At 50.8% G+C, this 20,227-nt stretch overlaps 2 protein-coding genes across 3 annotated transcripts; one reads left to right on the top strand and one right to left on the bottom strand.

Moving 5' to 3' along the window:
- The first annotated feature begins 1,665 nt into the window (after positions 1-1,665).
- On the top strand, positions 1,666-13,895 carry PIGT (phosphatidylinositol glycan anchor biosynthesis class T). 2 transcript variants are annotated; one of them, XM_035006409.1, is made up of 12 exons: positions 1,666-1,874; positions 2,424-2,601; positions 4,419-4,546; positions 4,852-4,952; positions 5,097-5,183; positions 5,719-5,806; positions 5,916-6,013; positions 6,104-6,269; positions 6,915-7,115; positions 8,849-9,014; positions 9,118-9,201; positions 9,937-13,895. In XM_035006409.1, the coding sequence occupies exons 1-12, from the start codon at positions 1,688-1,690 to the stop codon at positions 10,187-10,189; spliced, it is 1,737 nt and encodes a 578-aa protein (XP_034862300.1). In that variant the 5' UTR covers positions 1,666-1,687; the 3' UTR covers positions 10,190-13,895. The 2 variants fall into 2 exon arrangements, with proteins under 2 accessions (XP_034862300.1, XP_034862301.1); XM_035006410.1 differs by lacking the exon at positions 6,915-7,115.
- Positions 13,896-16,707: 2,812 nt separating this feature from the next.
- Positions 16,708-19,579, bottom strand: SPINT3 (serine peptidase inhibitor, Kunitz type 3). The gene is given in 4 exon segments (XM_035005705.1): positions 16,708-16,735; positions 17,217-17,411; positions 17,414-17,431; positions 19,516-19,579. Coding segments are annotated over 4 exon segments (288 nt in total). The 3' UTR covers positions 16,708-16,724.
- Positions 19,580-20,227: the final 648 nt, after the last annotated feature.

Consider the following 20,227-nt stretch of genomic DNA (forward strand, 5'->3'; position numbering starts at 1 on the left):
GTATATCTTGGCAGGCACCATATTTGGCTCTTCGTAGAAGTATGGTTGTGAGTTTTACCGAGAGACTACAAGCAAAATCCTTAATGAATGTGTTCCTCATAGGGCAGCTGGAAAAACCAAAGCAGGAATTTAACATCGGAACTCCTACAACTCAATAATAAAAAGGCAAACAAGCCAATATAAAAGTTGGGGGGTGGGTACAAAAAGATTTTAACACTCCTCACAAGAGAAAATGTATGTATGGCCAATAAGCATATGAAAAAATGCGCAACATCATCAGGTAACAGGGAAATGCAAAATGAAACCACAGTAAGATACCACTACATATACCATATGGCTAAAGCTAAAAAGTCCTCCCAAATTAAAAACAAATGTTGAGCAGGATGTGGATCAACCAGAACTCTCATATATTGTTGGTGCAAGTATAAAATGATACATTTTGGAAAAAGATCTGGCAGTTACTTAAAAAGTTAAACATTACCTATGACCTTTGACCACTCCTAAATATTTACGCAAAGGAAATAAACATATGTCTACAAAATAACTTATACAGCAACCTACTTCATAACAGCCAAAGACGTGAAAGAGTTCAGGTGTTCATCACTAGGAGAATGGATAAAGTAAGGTATATTCATACAATGTGAAACCACACAGCAATAAAAACAAACTGCTGATACATGCGAACAAATGGATGATTCTCAGAAACATTCTTCCTGTGAAAGAACTCTTACACAAGAAAATATACATACGATATGATGGTTTCACTTACATGAATCTCTAGAACAGATTATATTGTGGAGAAAAATCAGAATAGTGGTTGCCTCTGAAAGTAGGAGGGGGCAGGGATTGGCTGGCAAGGGGCATTAACCAACTTTCTGGGGTTTTTGGAATGTTCTATATCTTGATAGAAGTTTGGGTTACACAGGTGTATGCTTTTGTCAGACTCCGTGAATGTGCACTTCAGAGTTGTGCATTTCTTTGTAAGTTTTACACCAAAATCTAAACAAATATTAAGCTTCATTGAATGACATGCATGCTGAAAAATTTAGGGGAGAAGTGCACTTATATCTGCAATTTACCTTGACATGTATCAAAACATAAGAGGAACTGAGGGACTTAACAGACCAAAATGTGGTAAAGCAAGTATAGTAAAATGTTAATGGAGGAGTCTAGGTGATGGGGTAACAGGTGTTCATTCTTTCAACTTTGCTGATGTTTGACATTTTTCATAATAAAGGGGCCAGTTATTTGGGGGTTTTACAGGAAAGCTCTGCACCAGGCTTAGGACTGAGCAAACGGACGCACCAGAAGCCGAGGAAGACGCACGCACGAGCCCTGTCATGTGACCTCGCAAAAGACTTTTTCAGTCCTCAACTATTCCATAGGCACAGCGGCAGTGGCAGCGCTCGGTATTATTACGCACATTCTAATGAACACGAGTACCCCAAAGTGGCGGGGAGGGAGGTCCTCACTCCAGCCCCCAGTCGTGCCAGACGTCCACCGCCCTTCTTGCCCTCCCGCGCTCCCGCAAACCCACCCGCCTTAAAGGACCCAGCCCGGCCGTCCCTCTGGTAACCTCACCCCGAGTTCCGGGATGGCACCGGAAATCATTTCTCATACGCTCTTCCTATTGGAGGCCAGCTTTCGTGGGGGCGGGCACAGCTGGGAGGCGGAAGTAGCCGCTGGCATGGCGGCGGCCTTGCCGCTTGCTGTGCTCGTGCTGCTGCTCCTGGGGCCCGTGGGCAGGGGGCATGCAGAGCCCCCACGCGACACCCTGCGGGAGGAGCTCGTTATCACCCCGCTGCCTTCTGGGGACGTAGCCGCCACATTCCAGTTCCGCACGCGCTGGGATTCGGACCTGCAGCGGGAAGAAGGTGAGAGGATGAGAGTGGAGAAAGACGACTGTGGCACCCGCTGGGAGGGGGCGTGGAGGCAAGCCCTGGGGGCGGAGCCTGGTCCCTTGGAGGGGTTCTGGACCCTGGGCTGGGGGCTCGACAAACTAGCTCTTTGGGGAAGGATGGGATAGTTACTGAAGAACCCCATTGTACTGGTGGTGAAACTAAGGCCGGGGGAGGGGCAATGACTCCTCCAGACGCCTAGACCAGGGGCTCTTTCCGCAGGTCCAGGCTGCCACTCTAATCCTTGAGTTAAAGCCCTCTGTCGACACCACCGATGATGATGCTGTTGGCCGTTGTCATTTATCCTGGGTGCTAGGCACAGAGCTAAGTTCTGTAAGAAATAGTGAGGAAGAAGTTGGAGATGTAGAGAGAAAAAGGCACTTGGTCAAGATCACATCGCTAGTGACTGGCAGTTTGGTCCTGCATTCAGATCTCTCCGGCCCCAGAGCTTGGGGTCTGTTGCTGCTTTGGGGTGGCTGAGAACCCGTCCTCCAGGATCTTCACTTACCTACTCCCCTCTTCCAGTGTCTCATTATAGGCTATTTCCCAAAGCCCTGGGGCAGTTGATCTCCAAGTATTCTCTACGAGAGCTGCACTTGTCATTCACGCAAGGCTTCTGGAGGACTCGGTACTGGGGGCCACCTTTCCTGCAGGCCCCATCAGGTGCAGAGCTCTGGGTCTGGTTCCAAGACTCCGTCACTGAGTGAGTGCCCACCCTGAGTCCTGTTGCAGGCCATGGAGGGAATGTGGCAGTGGCCAGTGTAGTCTTCGTGCCACTGCTCCTAGGGGGCAGCAGTTCCAGCAGACAGCAATTCCATGGGGGGTAAAGGTGGCATTGGAAGTAATAAATGATATTGCCACTGGGTGGCATTCTTTACTTCGGTATTTTTCACTTCCCCTGATACTTCCAGACCTGAGGTAGCACATGCATGTATCCACAGAGACAGGTAACAAATAATTTGAAGCTTGCTTGGATGTAAGGCAGAAGTCTGCGGCAAACTAGATGACCTTTTAAAAGACGTTCACTCACATAATAATAATAACGGTAATGATAGTGATGATACCATGAAGGCCAAACAAAACATCTGTGGGCTAGAATTGACCTACAGGATCCCAGATCTCAGCATTACAGGAATAGCTTTTGTTTGGGAGATGGACCAGTTTAGGTACGGCTGCTGTACCACAATTTCCTCTCAATCCCACTGTGAGAAACCAGTCGCACAAACATGATTTTAAAAGGGGGGATTAATAGGGAGTGGTGGGGACTATGGCAGGCTAGACAGCTTGAGAGGACAGCTGCCACTCACCCTCAGGGGACTGTGGCCCTGGGGGAATAGAGGCCTACCGTCATCAGATACTCTCATTTTCAAGAGATGCCAGAAATCTGGATTTTAGTGTGAAAATTGGCAAATTTAAATATCAGCAAGTAATTTCAAAGTGTAAGAAATGCTATGTGGGTCAGTGTTGTGCACACTACATGAAACATGATTATGGCTTGGGTAGAGCTTTCAGGCTTCAACTTTGCAGTCTTTACGTGAGGCTCAACGATTGGAGCAACTGAAAAGCACCGCACAGAGGATTATCGAAGAACCCCAGGACAACACTGAGATGATATCAGATGAGCCTCAAGCAGCGACTTCGACATTTGCCAAGCCTTTGTTTTTTGCCTGAACTCTCACTCCCTTGCTTCCCCCCTCCCCCACACCTTGCTGTCACTGTCTCCCCTCAGCTCGTAATTGCCTGTAACGTGGAGCTGGTGTTTAGAATTTTGGTTTTATGCTTTCTGTTCTTAATATAGAGAGCAAATCTGTTGTGATATTTTTCTAATTTAATTCAATGTTTTTATAGGGTCCTAGAATGGTTGTTTTTCCTTGTTCAGTGAGCCTTTATGGATGTAGGACTTCCTACTCTGAGGGTGGAGGCAGGACTTACTTTCATGCCCAGGGTGTTCACAGGGAAGTATGTCCTTTTGCCCAGCTGGGCACACCTCAGAGTGGATCAGCGGGCTGATCTCAGCCTCTGAAATTGTGGGGCACTTTACATGGTGTTTTGGGGTGTATATAGGTGACCCAGACGTGTTCCCTGTCCCCAGATTGTCCCAGCCTAGTTGAGGAGAAGAGAGGCTCAGAACAAGAGGCTGCCGCTCCCCAGCCATGTCCCAGGAGGGCCCTCATGAGAGGCTCAGAGAGTCAGAACCGTGGCAGCACAGGACGAGGCTGTGGTTGAGGGCAGGAAAGGCTTTCTGGAGGAGGGAGCCTCTTTGAAGGTGGGCGGAGAGGGGTGAGTAGGGCATCGCCAGGAGGAAGAGGGATCGCCTGAGCAGAGACCTGTGGGGATGCCGGCATGTCCAGAAGAGAGTGAGGAGGAAGGGGTGGGTAGGGTGAGACCCAGGAGGCAGCTGAGCAGGGCAGTGGTACCATGGCAGCTCCATCAGCTAGCCAGGCTGTCGGTTTGGCAGCCAAGTGCGGGCTTGGAGGGAGGGAGCCCCGCGCCAGTGAGTGGGTTTGTGTCTCCATCCAGCGTGGATAAATCTTGGAAGGAGCTCAGTAATGTCCTCTCGGGGATCTTCTGCGCCTCTCTGAACTTCATCGACTCTACCAACACGGTCACTCCCACTGCCTCCTTCAAACCCCTGGGGCTGGCCAATGGTGAGATAGCCCCATGGCCCTGTCCTTCTTCCTCTTGCCCGAACTTTTGCCTCCTTTCTCTTCAGCTTCCTGCTCCTTCAGCTGGGCTGGATCCTAAATCCCCTGGGTGTGCAGGCCCCGGAGGAAGGCTTCCTGAGACCATGCTGTCTCGGCGGTGCCTTCTCCCAAGGAGGGAGGGTCCCACCCCCGCCAGGACCTCTAGGGTGGTGGTACTGGAGAGTTGCATGGCGAGCAGGAGGGAGTCACCCCATCTTTGAAGAGTGGGGCCTCAGGGCCCACCCCAGACAGACTCGTGTCTCCCTCAGGCACTGATCATTCTTTCCTGCGCTACGCTGTGTTGCCACGAGAGGTCGTCTGCACGGAGAACCTCACCCCGTGGAAGAAGCTCTTGCCCTGTAGCTCCAAGGTGAGGCCAGAGTGCTCCGAATGTGCGCAGGAGCCCGCAAGAATGGCATCAGCGCCTGCCCTTCCCTGCCTGACTGCCAGGCCTCCTGTGCACGTGTCCCACAGTGAAGGGCACTGACCTTTTATCTCTTCCTGCTTCCTCCAGGCAGGCCTGTCTGTGCTGCTGAAGGCCGATCGCTTATTCCACACCAGCTACCACTCCCAGGCAGTGCATATCCGTCCTGTGTGCAGAGTAAGTCATGGGGAGTGGGGGCGGGTGCCACCCGGGGCCTCCGAGGGAACGTGCAGATAAAGCACGTAGCCTGCTGTGTTTTGCGCTGTGCCGGTAGTAAGTGTTAGCTGGGATGCTGATTATTTGGGGCGTTGGCCACACACCAAGGAAACGGAGCGGTTTCCTGGCAGGTGTTCAGTAAATCTGTGTCATGGAGCGTCGTGAAGAACACTAGCTGTGCGTGTGACTGCCAGCTTAGTCGCTCAGCTGGCATGACCTTGAGCAAGTCGTTTCATTTCCCCGAGCCTGATTTCCTCCTCTGTCAAGTGAGAGTCACAGTAGTCTCAGTTCCTGCGGGTGTTGGTGACGGTTTCTCCGGCTGGTACACATACCGCCGCGGGCACAGGGTCGTGTACTCAGTACTGAACGGGAGCAAGTGGATGGGTGGGAAGGTCCATGGCAGACGAGGGATGGCGCCCAGGTGGGCGTCCCTGCGGCGGTGTGTGGGGGTGGGGACTGATGCGTCCTGACTGCTGCTGTCTGGCCCTCGCGGTAGAATGCGCGCTGTACCAGCATCTCTTGGGAGCTGAGGCAGACCCTTTCCGTGGTATACGATGCCTTCGTCACAGCACAGGGGAAGAAAGGTAGGCTGCCTTGGGCACCTCGCTGGCTACCTACTATCACTGGTCCCGCCCTGTCTCTGCAGACCAGGCCTAGTCCTCACCCCCGCTCAACCTCCTCTCTGCTCCTCAGACTGGTCCCTCTTCCGGATGTTCTCCCGAACCCTTACAGAGCCCTGTCCCCTGGCTTCAGAGAGCCGAGTCTATGTGGACATCACCAGCTACAACCAGGTACCCGGGTCTCCAGTCACAATCGTCACCCTCCATCCAAGGCCAGCCTGCGCCTCTGCTCACTTCTCAGCCCTGCCTTTGTGCCCCCAGGACAATGAGACGTTGGAAGTGAACCCGCCCCCAACCACCACATACCAGGACGTCACCCTCGGTACCCGGAAGACCTACGCCGTCTACGACTTGCTTGACACGGCCGTGATCAACAGCTCCCGTAACCTCAACCTCCAGCTCAAGTGGAAGAGCCCTCCCGAGAATGGTGGGTGCGGATGGGCCACCAGGGCACTGGGCTACAGAGCTTTCTCTCTCGGGGAAGACTCATACCATGGGATATGAGGTTGCGGTTAGACCCAGGTCCTGAATTGATGTCTTGATTCTAACTCCACGTCTTCAAGCTCTGTGACCTTGGGCAGGTTCCTAACCTTAGTGCCTCATCTAGAAAATGGGGACATAATTACCCAGCAGATTGGATGAGGTAATTAATGAAAGACACAGAGTTTGTTCATGCATTCATTTAATTATTAGCAAATATATTTTGAAGACTGAAGATACCTTGCATTCAAGAGACATAATGTCTCTCGATTGAGGCAGACCTGAAACAATTAATTAATTGTGATTGTATTCAGTGTTACCGAGGCCAAGTGCCAACTACCATGAGGGCTCCTGGTTTGGGCTGGAGGGGCCCAGGGCTCGGCACGTGTGAGTACTTAGAAGTAAGAGTAATTCTATCATGCTGTGGGCCCGGGAAGACAGGGATGATTCTGGGATGCAGGCTTCCCAGTTTTGATGGCCAAGGTCTTCCCCGTCGCTCCCTGGCTGTGAGACTCTGGACGTGGCCAGGGGAGTGGGGGTGAGGAGTGACCCTTTCCTTTGGGAGCTCTTAACCGTGGACCCATCTTCGCAGAGACCCCTCCGGCACCCTTCCTGCACGCCCAGCGATATGTGAGTGGCTACGGGCTGCAGAACGGAGTGCTGAACACGCTGCTGTACAACACCCACCCGTACCGGGCCTTCCCCGTGCTGCTGCTGGACGCCGTGCCCTGGTACCTGAGGCTCTACGTGCACACCCTCACCATCACTTCCAAGGGCAAGGAGAGCAAACCGAGTGAGGGCTGAGTCCTGCCCCCCTGCCCCCACCCCGCCTTGCTCTCCCTCCAGGTCCCCCAGACCCTCCTTTCTCAGGGAAGTGATTCCCCAGGTACCTCGGAGAAACTACACAGGCACAAAGAGTTTGGAAGACTTTGAAATGTGGCGAGGGTAGCCTCACCGGGCCAGTCCTGGAAGTAATTCATAAAGCAGAGATAATTCAAACACACAGGACTGGGGATTCTTAAGAGGACTTTACAAGGGCAGCGATTTTCTGATCTTTTTTTACTTCTTTGCTCCTTCTTCCTTGGTGTCCCGGGCCCGGCCTTTTGTGCGGAGTCCTAGGCTTGCAGTGGAGAATGGGTTAGCAGCAGGGAAAACGGTATTGGAAACAAAAAAGATAAAGGTGGAGTAGATGGTTTCTGCCTCCTTGGGACGGGTAAAGAGGCGTTGTTTTAAAAATTTATTTTTCCTTGCCACGCTTTTTCTGAAGAGTTAATATCTTGTGCGTGCTTTCTGTCAGGTGGCAGGCATAGCACTAAAGCCCGCGTGGTTTGGAGTGGAGGGAGACCTAACACAGAAGACTTCTCAGGAGGAGGTTCTGGCACATTCCAGACACCCAGACTTGCTGTCTGTGACTACCCCTGTTGTTACCTGTACTTTCAGACCTGGGCTGTTCTACTTACCTTCAGCACCACTGTTTGCGTCCCCTTCGAAATATCTTCTTCAACACACTACCCCTGTATTTTGTAGGCTTTTCTGTTTGGTTTTTTAACCTTTTGCCCTGGAAAGTATCAAGCACACACCTATGTGAGCGAGCATGACACATCCCACGGGCCCGGCTCCCCCTGCTCATGTTTCATCTCTGACCTTGTGTCATTTCTCGATTTTAGTTTTCTGCTGGAGTTTCTTAAAACTGATCCTAGACGTCGGGCCCACCTTCCAGTGCTTCAGCCTACATGTCTACCAGGGAGAGGGCTTCCCAAAAATACCAGCTGTCCTTATCATGCCCTTTTGCCCCAGTGGTCTGAAAAAAAAACACTGGATAGTTGGTTTATTTGCGTTAGAATCTAAATAGGGTCCTCACATTGCATTTGCTTGATAAGCTCTCAAGTTTCTCTCTCTCTCTCGTTAGTTAATAGACCTCATTTCCTTAGAGTGGTTTTAGGTTTAGAGAAAAACTGAGCAGAAAGCACAGAGTTCCGTGTGCTACTATCTCTCCTTCCCCATTATTAACATCTTGCATTGGGGTGTTTGCTCTTAAGTCTCTTAATCTATAACAGTTCCCACTCTTTTTTTTTTTTTTTTTTTTAATCTATTTGCTGGAGAAACTTGGTCGTTTGTTGTATGGAATGTTCTACACCCTGAATCTGTCCTTGGGACTGTGGTTAACATGCCCCTCCCTCCCCTGCATTTTTTTGTGTGTTGGTGGTTAGATAGAGAAACTTGATTAGATTCAGGTTCCACATTTTGGCCAGGAAACTTCTAGGTGGTTCTGTGAACTTCCTGTTGAATCACATGAGGCGCCTGATGCTGGGCACCCCAGTTTCAGTGATGTGAGGATTAACTAGATTGAACTTGCCCTGGGACAGCTGCCCTGGAAACACCTTTTCCTTTTTCCAAGACCCTGCTCCCCTCCCTGAGCCTGCCTGGCTCCTGCAGTCCAGAACCTAAGGCCTCGAGAGGTAGGGGCGAGGGTGCAGGTAGTCCGGCCGCAGCAGAGAGGGGTGGGTGACCCTTGCCTGTCCCCAGGTTACGTCCACTACCAGCCCGCGCAGGACCGGCTGCAGCCGCACCTCCTGGAGATGCTGATCCAGCTGCCGGCCAACTCGGCCACCAAGGTCTCCATTCAGTTTGAGCGGGCGCTGCTCAAGTGGACCGAGTACACCCCGGACCCCAACCACGGCTTCTACGTCAGGTGGGCTCCCCTCACATTCTGCCCCCAGCCTCCCGCCCACCCGCCGTGCCACTCACCCCAGTGGGGGAGCCACACACACCAAATGCCGTCTGCCTCTCCACAGCCCGTCTGTCCTCAGTGCCCTCGTGCCCAGCGTGGTGGCAGCCAAGCCCGTGGACTGGGAGGAGAGCCCCCTCTTCAAGACCCTGTAAGTGTGACCTCAGCCGCCGGCTTCGGAGTGGGTAGCCACACGGGCGATCAGGTTCACGCGGGCCGGGCCGGGTCGGGGTGGGGTGTGGCCCCTTCCAAAGCAATGTGCCGAATTAACTCAATTCCAGTAAAAATCCTAGTGGTCTGTAATGTTTGTCCTGACTCTATGAAGTGATTCTGAAGTGCTTCTAGAAGAAGAAATGGCGAGAAGGGCTGTACTTGGAGCCTGCACATACTCATTGTTTCTCTTCACAAATATTTCATTGAGTGCTTATCAGATTCCAGGTCCTTCAGAGAGCACTGGGTGTACAACAGGACATACAACAGCCTTGCCCCTGTCCTGCTCACGTTAAGAGGCAGGAGGGGAGATTCTGGTCTAGAGTAACGGGGCCGGGGTTGCTGGGGAGTAATCTAGGGGGTTATCCAGGAGGGCTCCTCTGAGTAGACAGCCTCGAGGCGGAGGCCGGAGGCCAAGGAAGAAACTGCTGAGCGAAGGCAGGGCCCCATCCCTCACCCTCAGCACCAGGCGGCTCTCCTTTGATCAGCTTTACGTGTCGTCTCATGTTTCTGTGTCGACCTGCGATGTCTTCTGTCAAAAAGGTTTTGAGGCTAAGAAGGCTTTGCGAACCCTTGCCACCGCCCCTTGGCCCGGTGCAGCCAGGAGTGGGCATGGGCTGGGATGGGGAGGAGCATCCCAGGCCTGCGTCGCTCACCTCTCCTTCCTGACCGCCAGGTTCCCAGCGTCGGACAGCTCGAGCCATTTCGTGCGCCTCTACACGGAGCCCCTGCTGGTGAACCTGCCCACGCCGGACTTCAGCATGCCCTACAATGTCATCTGCCTCACGTGCACGGTGGTGGCCGTGTGCTATGGCTCCTTCTACAATCTCCTCACCCGAACCTTCCACATCGAGGAGCCCAGCACGGGTGGCCTGGCCAAGCGGCTGGCCAACCTTATCCGGCGCGCCCGTGGTGTCCCCCCGCTCTGAGATTTGCCTCCACAGCGGGGCTGCTGTTTCTCTCTGGGAGGGCTGGTGGTGACCCCAAGGGCTCTTCCTGCCACTCGCTCTCTTCAGAGTTGGCTTTTAAACCAAACTGCCCCTGGACGAGGCCAGGGCTTAGATGCGCTGTCCAGTTCAGGAGCCACGAGCCAGATGTGGCATTTGAATTTAAATTCATTTAAATTAAAAATTCATTTCCTCTGCTGTCCCGGCCACGTTTCAAGTGCTCAGTAACAAAAGTGGCTCATGGCTGCTGTCCTGGACAGTGCGGACAAATGTTTCCATCACTGCAGAAAGTTCTAGGACAGCGTGGACCTAGATATGCTGAGGAGCTTGCATCACCGCGTATCACCGCGTGGTAGCTGGAACTTTCTGGTTGTGGCATAAAAAGTGGCTTCCTTGGTTCTTTGCTTCTTGTCCGTGAGGCCCAGGAAGAGGGGGCTGGGGCTTGTTTCCTGGGCACCTGCATAAGACTTTCTACACTGCCTCCCAAAACCCCGACAAACAAAGCGCCTCTGTCTCCTGCTAAGAATTCCCTCTTCTCTCTTGCTTCCCCCTCATTGGTGATTCCCCGAACTCCCTGGGTTTGGCCGGGAGTATTTATAGAAGTGTATCCATGACCATGACCATGAGCCATCCTCTACCTTTCAGGAGCCCTGAGAACCAGTCCCGTATCACCAGGGGTAGAGCTGGAGAGGGGGAAGAGCTCCATGTGTTGGTTTTCTAACTGTGTGGTGCATTGGAATCACCTGAGATGCTTGTGAAAGTAATGCAGATTCCTGGAGTCCACACCCTGTGAATTCAGTCTGTCTGAGTGTAGCCCAGCCTTGGAATTTCTGTCAGGCTCTTCATGAGCTTATGTTCGGGGTGGTCCTTAGACCTTTTACACAGGCTTTGAAGCCAGGTCCATTGGATCGAGGCCTGCCCCTGCCCACCTACCCTTCTGCTTATATGACCCTGGATTCCTGTACCAGGTCCTTGGGCAGATGCCCCTCCCCACCCCCATCTTCTGTCCCTGCCTCTGGCACACTTGGCATTAACTGTTAAGTATTTGCAGCCTGCCCATCCCTTCCCCAGCTCTCCCATTGTAGCAGTTTGGCTTAGAACGCCCTGTTCCCCCAACCACGCACTGTCCTCTACTGCCTGGTTCACTCTTAAAAAAAAAAAAAAAAACCAGAGGGTTACTTCCTCCAGGAAGTCTTCCCTGATACACCAGGCTGCTGTAGTTGCCCCTTCCCTCTGTTCCCAGAGCATCCTGGACTTAACCTTTACAGGTTCTTTTCACCCTGGTTGTTCTTGTTCTTTAACTTCCATTAAACTGTAAGCTCCCTGGAGGCACAGGGGCTGTCTTCCGTCTGGACCTGATCCAGCTCAGGACATGGAAGTGCTCCATCAGTATGTATGTATGACTGGGCGTAGGCTATTCTGGCCTGGGATCTGGGGTTCAAGGGTAGGGCTGGGAAGGGCGAGGGGCACCAAGAAACCACACAAGTGTGTGTGCAGAGCCTTGAGCACAGTAGGACTGGTGACGTTTGTATGGCCAACAGAGATGGGGTTGTTCGGTCGCCTCTGAGGGTTTTCCGAGAGCTCCCAGAATGTACAAGTGAGGTGTGTATAGGGAGGAGGTGATGAGCTCATCTAGACCACAGGCAAAAACAACTTGGTCAGGATGCTTTCACTTGAGTTTTTCTTCCGAGCAGTGAATAAGCAGGGTGCAGATGAGATGAGCATGTGGGCGGGTGGGTGGGTATCCAAAGCTCGTGGTCCTGGCGGCAGGCGTGGAGCAGGATGCCTGCCCAGAAGGGGAGAGAATGGAGTTGTGGCCTGGCTGTGCTTTATACCCCCAGCCCAGTCAGCACTCGGAACCACCTCTGCTGCCACGTCATACGTAACCCGTGCACTGACAACACCGTGTCTCTCGTGCTCCTCCCACAATTCCAGATTCATTCACCCAACTGCCTACCTGCCGGCTGCACTTGGACATCTAAAGGCACCTTGGGTTTAATATCTCCAAAACCAAGCACCAGCATACTCTCCCCCGCTACCCCCAACACACGCAACCGTGGTCGGCCCATCTTCCCGGTGGCCCAGGCCAAAAACCCTGGAGCCATTCTTGATGCTTGGCTCACATGTCATGCGTGCTCTGTTAACAACTCTGCTCTACCTTCAAAGTAAATCCAGAAGCCAGCTCCTTTCCACCACCCCCACTATTGTGCTGTCTATGGATGAGGTCTTCGTGGCCACACCTGTTTAAATCGCTGCCCCCAGCTACGAGCTCCCTCCTTTGCCCTTGTCTTTTCCTCTATGGCTCTCACTGCCGTCAACGTGCAACGTGTCTTACTTATCTTGTTTATTAATTATTAAGCTCCGCAAGGACGAGGACTTTTGCCTTTTGTGGCTTCAGTGCCTGGAACAGAGCCTGGCATGTGGTTTGCATTCCAGTAATTGCTGAGTGAATGAGTTCGTGAGTGTATGAATACCACACAGTAATTTTACTGCTAAGCAAGCCAGGTCACCCAAACATCTGGGTTCTGAGCCTTGAAATTCTTGCTGTGCCAACACCAGGAACATCTTACCTTGTCCGTGCACTCAGGGCCTGGGCATTTCTGGTATGCTCAGTCGGGGATCCTCAAGTATAAGCCTGGCAATGGCCTTCCCCAAGAGGGTTGCCCCAGAGCAGTCGTATCTGGGGGGAAGGGCCATAGGTGCTGAAGTCCAGGTCAGTCAGGGCCCTAGGGCACTGTGAGGTCTGCTTTCCCCTCCAATTGGCTCGGGCTGTCTGGTGGAGCTGCCCTGGGCATAGCACTGGGGGGAGAGAGGGGAACTTCTGTCCTCTGAGGGCTCTCCCGGGAAAAGCAGTGAGTGAGTGAGTAGATGAAGGAGATTTGCAGAAGCAGAATTGCCCTGAAGAACTAGTCTCCTTCCGGGTCTTCCTTCAACACCGGGGAGAGTTGCTCGTGACCCAACTATTACTGTTACTCACCATCACTCTGCATGCCTGTTAGGATACTTCAGAGATACGGCAGGGCCGGTCCTCTCTGAAGAAGGCTGGGAGACAGCTGGCTTGGGGTTCAGGCAGGCTTGGCAATAGCTATCCCGGTGCGTTTAGGGGGCTCAGGGAGGAGTAGCAGGGCACCCAGATCCCGACCTCCCAACCCCCAGTGACCAGGATCTGGAGGGGTGACTGGGGGGGGGGGCTCAGCTTTCTGGACCCGCAGTGGGACAGGCATGTTGTTCTCACACTGAGAACTGTGTTGAGAGGCGGCGCCCCTGCCCTGAGCTAGGGGTGCTGGGAATCGGAAGAGGGAAGCGAAGTCAACCAGCCTTGCATTTCCCGGCTTCCCTGCCTCAGCTCGTGCTCTTCCCTTTCCGTGCCTCCCTGACTCTGTCCCTGACCTCGAGCTCCTTCCATGAAGCCTTTTCTGACCATTCTCACTTCCACACCGAGGCTGTATGCTCATTCATTCATTCATTTACTCACCCAACCTCTGACCTGTCTGTCTGGAGCTTCTATCATCCATTTGTCTACTCATTGAGCAGATACGCGTCGGGTATCTGTCCTGTGCCCGGTCCTGCTCTAGGCACTAGTGAACAAGAAAGCAAACCCCTGCCACGTGGTGCTTAACAGTTTGGCCGGGGAGACAAAGACTTGGCTACATTAATAAGTATGTAGCGTAAGCCCAGGTAGCACTATGTCCCTGGAGAAAAGGAAAGCAGCGGGAACATGAAATGGATGGTCAAGACCTCTAAGAAGGTGAGGAATGATCAGGAACCCAAGCCAAGCGAAGGAGAAAATCACACGAAATCCAATGGAAGAACAAGTGCAAACATCCTGTAGCAAGAGCTTACTTAGTGTGTTTGCAAAACAAGGAAGTCGCAGTAACTAGAGCTGGGATAGGGGGTGACGGGGTGAGTTTGGACAGGTTGGCAGGGGCCAGGAGGAAGAGGGCCCTGGAGGCAAGGTTTTATTCCACATGTGATGGGAAGCAGAGGAGTAATGGGATCGGATTTGCATTTGTTTATTTGCTTATGTACTTTTTTTGGCCTTCTGATGCACATTCGGTTAATAATTCTTGCTTCATGGGGCGCCTGGGTGACTCAGTTGGTTAAGCGACTGCCTTCGGCTCAGGTCATGATCCTGGAGTCCCGGGATCGGGTCCCGCATCGGGCTCCCTGCTCGGCAGGGAGTCTGCTTCTCCCTCTGACCCTCCCCCCTCTCATGCTCTCTGTCTCTCATTCTCTCTCTCTTAAATAAATAAATAAATAATCTTAAAAAAAAAAATTCTTGCTTCATGATACTCTCACCATTGGTCCACGCGTGGTCCTTTTTGTGTATTATTTACATACATATGCATGTATTTTGGTGCAGTAAGGACTCATGAACCTACCGTCCCAACAGGAAAACTAGCACATGATGGTAAGAATTTGATGTTTAAGAGATCACTCTGGCTGCTATGTGAACAGATTGTAGGAGGTAAGAATGGACACTGGGAAGCCAGTGAGGAGGTGAGAGAGTATCAGGAAGGGCAGACTGGGGTGATCGCAGCAGAGCGGGAGAAGTTGAGTTTGGGATACATTCTGTAGGAAGAGCCCCGGGACAGACTATTGGATCGGGTGTGGGGTGGATTCTACTAACCCATGCATTCAAGAAGTAAGTCACAAATTATTGATTCATTCAGTGCTTGCTGGTAACTTCTTACGATATGATAAGTCGTTTACAAAACATATATTCCACATGGTCCCTGCCCTGCTCACAGTGCAGAGGCAGAGATAAACACACTTAAAACACTTTGGAATAAGTGCTGTGACCCAGGAAACCCAGGGAAGGGAGAGAAAAGGATGGTTAATTATGACTTGCACAAAGGTGCTCATGACTTGATCTGAGCAACTGATTAAATTCCTTAGTTGCGTATGTATTTATATTTTTTTGCTTTAAAATTATTTTTATCATATTTTTAAAAATGTCTAAGTTTCAGAGCATAGACACTACTTCAAATACCAATCAAAGGCTGTCCTCGATTAACCTTCCAAAGCTCAAACTCTCAGATAGTTAAAAACATGAAAGAGAATAGGAAATTAAGGGGAAAACATGCCCTTTCTCTCAAATAGATATGTATTTGGGAAGGGTACACCAAGGACCAAATGACACCACCAAGGACAGGGGTCTAGTCTGGGAATCCCAAGTTCTGGATTCTAGTATTGCTGTTTGGTCCTGGGCAGTAGTTTCTCTTTCAAGGAAGGGGGAGTGGCCAGAATACGCGTAGGACAGCAGGAGAGGCTTATGGGGGAGGTGGCAGCGATGGTCAGGGCAGATGCCATCCAGCATTCCAAAAATTATGTAACAACAGAATATTATTTAGTCTTAAAAAAGAAAGAAATCCTGACAGGCTGCAACAGGGATGAACCTTGAAAATATGCCAAATGGAATAAGCCAGGCACAAAAGGACAAATACTGTACGGTTCCTCACATATGAGGAACCTGGAGCAGTCAATTCATAGACGCACAAGGTAGAATGGTGGTGACCCGGGACTGGGGAAGGGGAATGGGGAGTTAGTTCTAATGGGCACAAAGTCTCAGTTTAGGAAGATGAAAATGTTCTGGAGCTGGATGGTCACGATGCTTGAACCACAATGTGAGCATACTTAAGGCCACTCCATCGTACACTTAGAAATGGGTAAAAGGGTGCATTTTATGTACTATATATTGTACCACAATCGAAAGAATATACAAAATCCTCATTTTTCCAAGATCCATCTGCATGGAGGGAAATTCCCACCTGGCTGACCAAGGTTCCCCGGGTTTCTAGCTCTTCCGCACTCTAGGACATGGCTCCTGCTGGACAGGAAGGGTAGAAGTAGGGCTAGCAGCAGAGCTTCAGGCAGCAAAGAGCAGGTGGCTGGGATTTGGGGACAGATGTGCAAGATCCCCGAATTTGCATTCAGTCTGGCTTCCGTGAGGAGGCCCCCCTGGTGGTAGGAAACTTGTGCCCTTTGTCCTCATCCTTTTTCTTCTTTTTTTAAAAATATTTTTTAAAATTTATTTTAGTGAGAAAGAGAGAAGACGCATGAGCAGGGAAGGAGCAGAGGGAGAGGGAGTTCATCTCAGCCGACTCCACGCTGAGCGCAGAGCCCAATGTGGGGCTCAATCCCAGAACCCTGAGGTCATGACCTGAGCCAAAACCAAGAGTTGGACACTTAACCAACTGCACCACCCAGCAACCCCTCCCCCCCCCCCGTCCTTCTACTTCTTCTGGGGGCACAGAACAAAGGGCCTGAGGGCGTAGGGATGGGGGTGAGGCAGGTTTGATCACCCTTGAGAGCTGAGGTGGCTGTGAGCAATTCATGAGGACAGGCCCAGGGCCCTCATAAGAAGACTTCAAGCCACACCGACTTTGAATGTTTTATTGACCCAGGCCTGGAGGGCTACAGGATGGGTTCCAAGCAGGGACTAGGTGCAGGAAAGGAGGCCCAGCCAGCTTTCAGCCAAGGCCAGGAGGATGCAGGCATGGTCTTCAGCTGCTCTTTACCCTGTCTCTGTAACAGAGATGACAGTCCGTTTCCTTCCTGGCTGGCATATAGGTGGCCTCGGGCCAGAGCCATCAGCTAGACTCCTTACCGACCCCCTTCAACAGCCACCATACCCACCTTGATCACTGCCACCAACACCTTCCTTGCTTCTGTCAACACCATCGCCCCCGGTGAAGGTTACACTGCTAACTTCCCCTTGGCCAGCACCACCACCTACAGAAAAGCCTCACTACTCACCAATACTGCTTTCATCTTCACCATCGAAACCACCGTCAACCACAGCCTCGCTGCCTCCACCCCAGCACCCCCATTACCAAACATACTGGCACCTCTAGGTGGCACATCTGATTATTCCCGTCCCCATCGCCTCTCACAGTAATATCATGGCATGACCCCACCACCATCCTCCACCATGCTGTCTCCCTTCCCACGACCACCACCACCCGATCGCCAGCGTTGCTTCTCCTGTTCCTGTAAGAGGACTCACCAGCGTGCTTGCAGATCCTCAAACAGATCTCCGTGGTCTCAAAATTGTTGTCAGTGCCCTGACAGCCACCGTAGGCGAAGTGCTCACACTCACTGGACGTGTTGTTGTAGAAGTACCAGTAGAAGAGGCCTCTGCAGGGGCCCCTCGCTGGAGGGAGCTGACACGTGGCAGGCAGAGTTTGGGACAGCTCCCGGGGGCCTCTTTCTTGAGATGGGCTGTAGGTGTGAGGAAGGACAGGTATTGTCACTTCGGAGTCCTTTTTTTTGTTTTTTAAGATTTTATTTATTTATTTGACAGAGAGAGACACAGCGAGGGAGGGGACACAAGCAGGGGGAGTGGCAGAGGGAGAAGCAGGCTTCCCGTGGAGCAGGGAGCCCGATGCGGGGCTCGATCCCAAGACCTGAGCCGAAGGCAGACGCTTAACGACTGAGCCACCCAGGCGCGCCACTTCGGTGTCCTTTTAAACAACTGATAATTTTTTTTTTTTTAATTAGAAGCACATCTTCTACACCAAGCGCCCCAGTGGGTGCTTGCCATTTTTTGCATGATTTAAATGACCTTATGGAGTAGATATTACTGTCCCTCCCCCACAAATGAAGAAACAGGTTCAGAGAGGTTTGGTCACCTTCCCAAAATCATAAAACCTGTCAGTTGAGGCCTGGGGTTTAAACCCAGTTACAATTTCAAATCCCAGGCTCGGCATGCTATGGCTTCTCATAACTTGACTCAAGGTATTTGAGATAGCTTTGTTTATAATTGCAAAAAACCACATAATTTGGAAAAAATATCAACGTTCACCAACAGTGGGGATTGATAGGTTATATGCAGTCATTGATAAGCATAGTGCTGATCTATATGCATCAACATGGAGAGAGGTTCATAATTTTGTGGAACAAAAATCAAATTTCAAAAGACAATATCTAGAATGCTCCTGTTGATGTAAAATATACCTATAAACCCATGTAGTGATGACTAGAAGGTTGTTCACCACTGTATTTGTAGTAATTTTCCTGGGTGGTGGAATTTCAAGTGATTTTTTTTTTTTTTAAGATTTTATTTATTTATTTGAGACAGAGAATGAGAGACAGAGAGCATGAGAGGGGGGAGGGTCAGAGGGAGAAGCAGGCCCCCCGCCGAGCAGGGAGCCCGATGCGGGACTCGATCCCGGGACTCCAGGATCATGACCTGAGCTGAAGGCAGTCGCTTAACCAACTGAGCCACCCAGGCGCCCTCAAGTGATTTTTATCTTCTAATTATTTTTAGTGTCATTTAAGTGGCAATGAACAAGTATCATTTTTTATAACTAGGAAAAAGATTTACACTGAATAATCTTCAGTATCCATGAATAATGAAAAAATAAAGAAATGGTTGTATTTTACTTATTATTTTAAATCCTTTCACATCTGGCTCTGGTTATCACATCAAGTGATTTATCCAACATGTGTGTGTATACACACACACACACATACACCCTCACCTACTAAATGGCCATGGATCCCAATGTATCTTTTCATGGGATACAATACACCCTGCTTTGATATGTACGCTCCCTGACAAAAGATAGCAGCCCTCAGACAATGAGTTCATGGGTCATCTCTGCTCCATAGTACCATTTTGGGAATCCTCAATTGATATGACATGCTGCATATCCTGGGAGAACCCTAAACTAGAATGAGGAAGAAACCATTCTAGGAAGGGAATTCAAGGTCTTTCATTAGGGCAGCAAGTCTCAATCTTGGTGGAACATTAGAGTCCTCTCGGGGAACTTGAAAGAAATCCCAATAACCAGGCTTTACCCAAGACTAATTAAATCAGAATCTGGGTGTGTGGGACCCAGGTAGCCCCCAGCTGACTCCAGAGTGCAGCCAAGTTTCAGAACCTGATCTCCTTTTCAAAGCAGTATGAAAATTTATTTTCTCTCATAAGGATCCTGGGAGTAGGATTCTGGAAAGAAGGATTATTTGGGGGGGTGGGGGGAAGAAGGATTATTTGGGCTCTGTAAAATAGGGGACCCACTTTTTAAATTCACACATTTCCATATCGTTTGTCTTTTTAAGACCAACACATGTATTGCTTTGTAATAAAAATTAAATTTGGTGCGGATTGAATTCAATCAAATAGACATCTGTGAGGTCTGGCCCCAGAGAGATGAGCCTCTTCCCAAGCCTAAGCCCTGGTTTCTTCCTGAGGTGGAAGTGACCAGGTGGCCCTGTGGAGCCAGCCCCCCACCCTATTGCTCCCCCTCCCCCAAACACAGGCTGTGGTCTCAGGGATCCTCTTTTTTAAGCTCTTCGCTCACCTGAGCTGGCGATGCCAACCAGGCAGAGGGGGACACAGAGGACAAGGAATGGGCTGAACTTCATGATGCCAGTAGCCGAATGTTCCAGGCTGGGGCTGGAGGCTAAAGTGATACCTGCAGCTGAAGCAGAAGGGCCCTATTCCTCTGAGTGGAGGGAAGTATCTGGCTTTTCATTACCTGGAAGAGGAAGCACCCTGGGCAAGGAGTGTGGTCCCAGAGGAAGTGGATGTCTACCTGGAGGCACGACCGCTTGCGTTGGAGGGCTTCTTGGAGGCTATTGGGCAAGTGCCCTAAGTCAGTGTTTCTGCAGCATCTGGAATGCCAGTCCCCAGCCTCATCTACTGCAGACTTGAGTTCCTGTGACCTTGGACTGGTAAGTGACTTTTTGGGGACTCAGTTTCCCTATCTGTAAAATAAGTGGTCTGGACAACACGGTCCCTAAGAAACCAGCTTAGCTGTTTTCCATTCTATTATTACTGGTTCCCATCCAGATCCTCCCAGCTAGGGGCGTCTCAATATCACAGGAGAGAAAACATAGCTCTTTGTTCATTGCTTTATTTATTTAATTTAGGAACAATGAGTTTATTGTTTTATATAAATTATCATACTTATTTTTAAAAGATCAAGCTATATTGAATAGTAAAAAGAAGCAAATCCCTCCCCAAATTCTACTATAGTTCTGTGCAACAGAAATATAATGAAATATATTACA

Source organism: Mirounga leonina, unplaced genomic scaffold (assembly GCF_011800145.1).
Source record: "Mirounga leonina isolate KUSES-001 unplaced genomic scaffold, KU_Mleo_1.0 Mir_150, whole genome shotgun sequence".
Lineage (NCBI taxonomy): Eukaryota > Metazoa > Chordata > Mammalia > Carnivora > Phocidae > Mirounga > Mirounga leonina.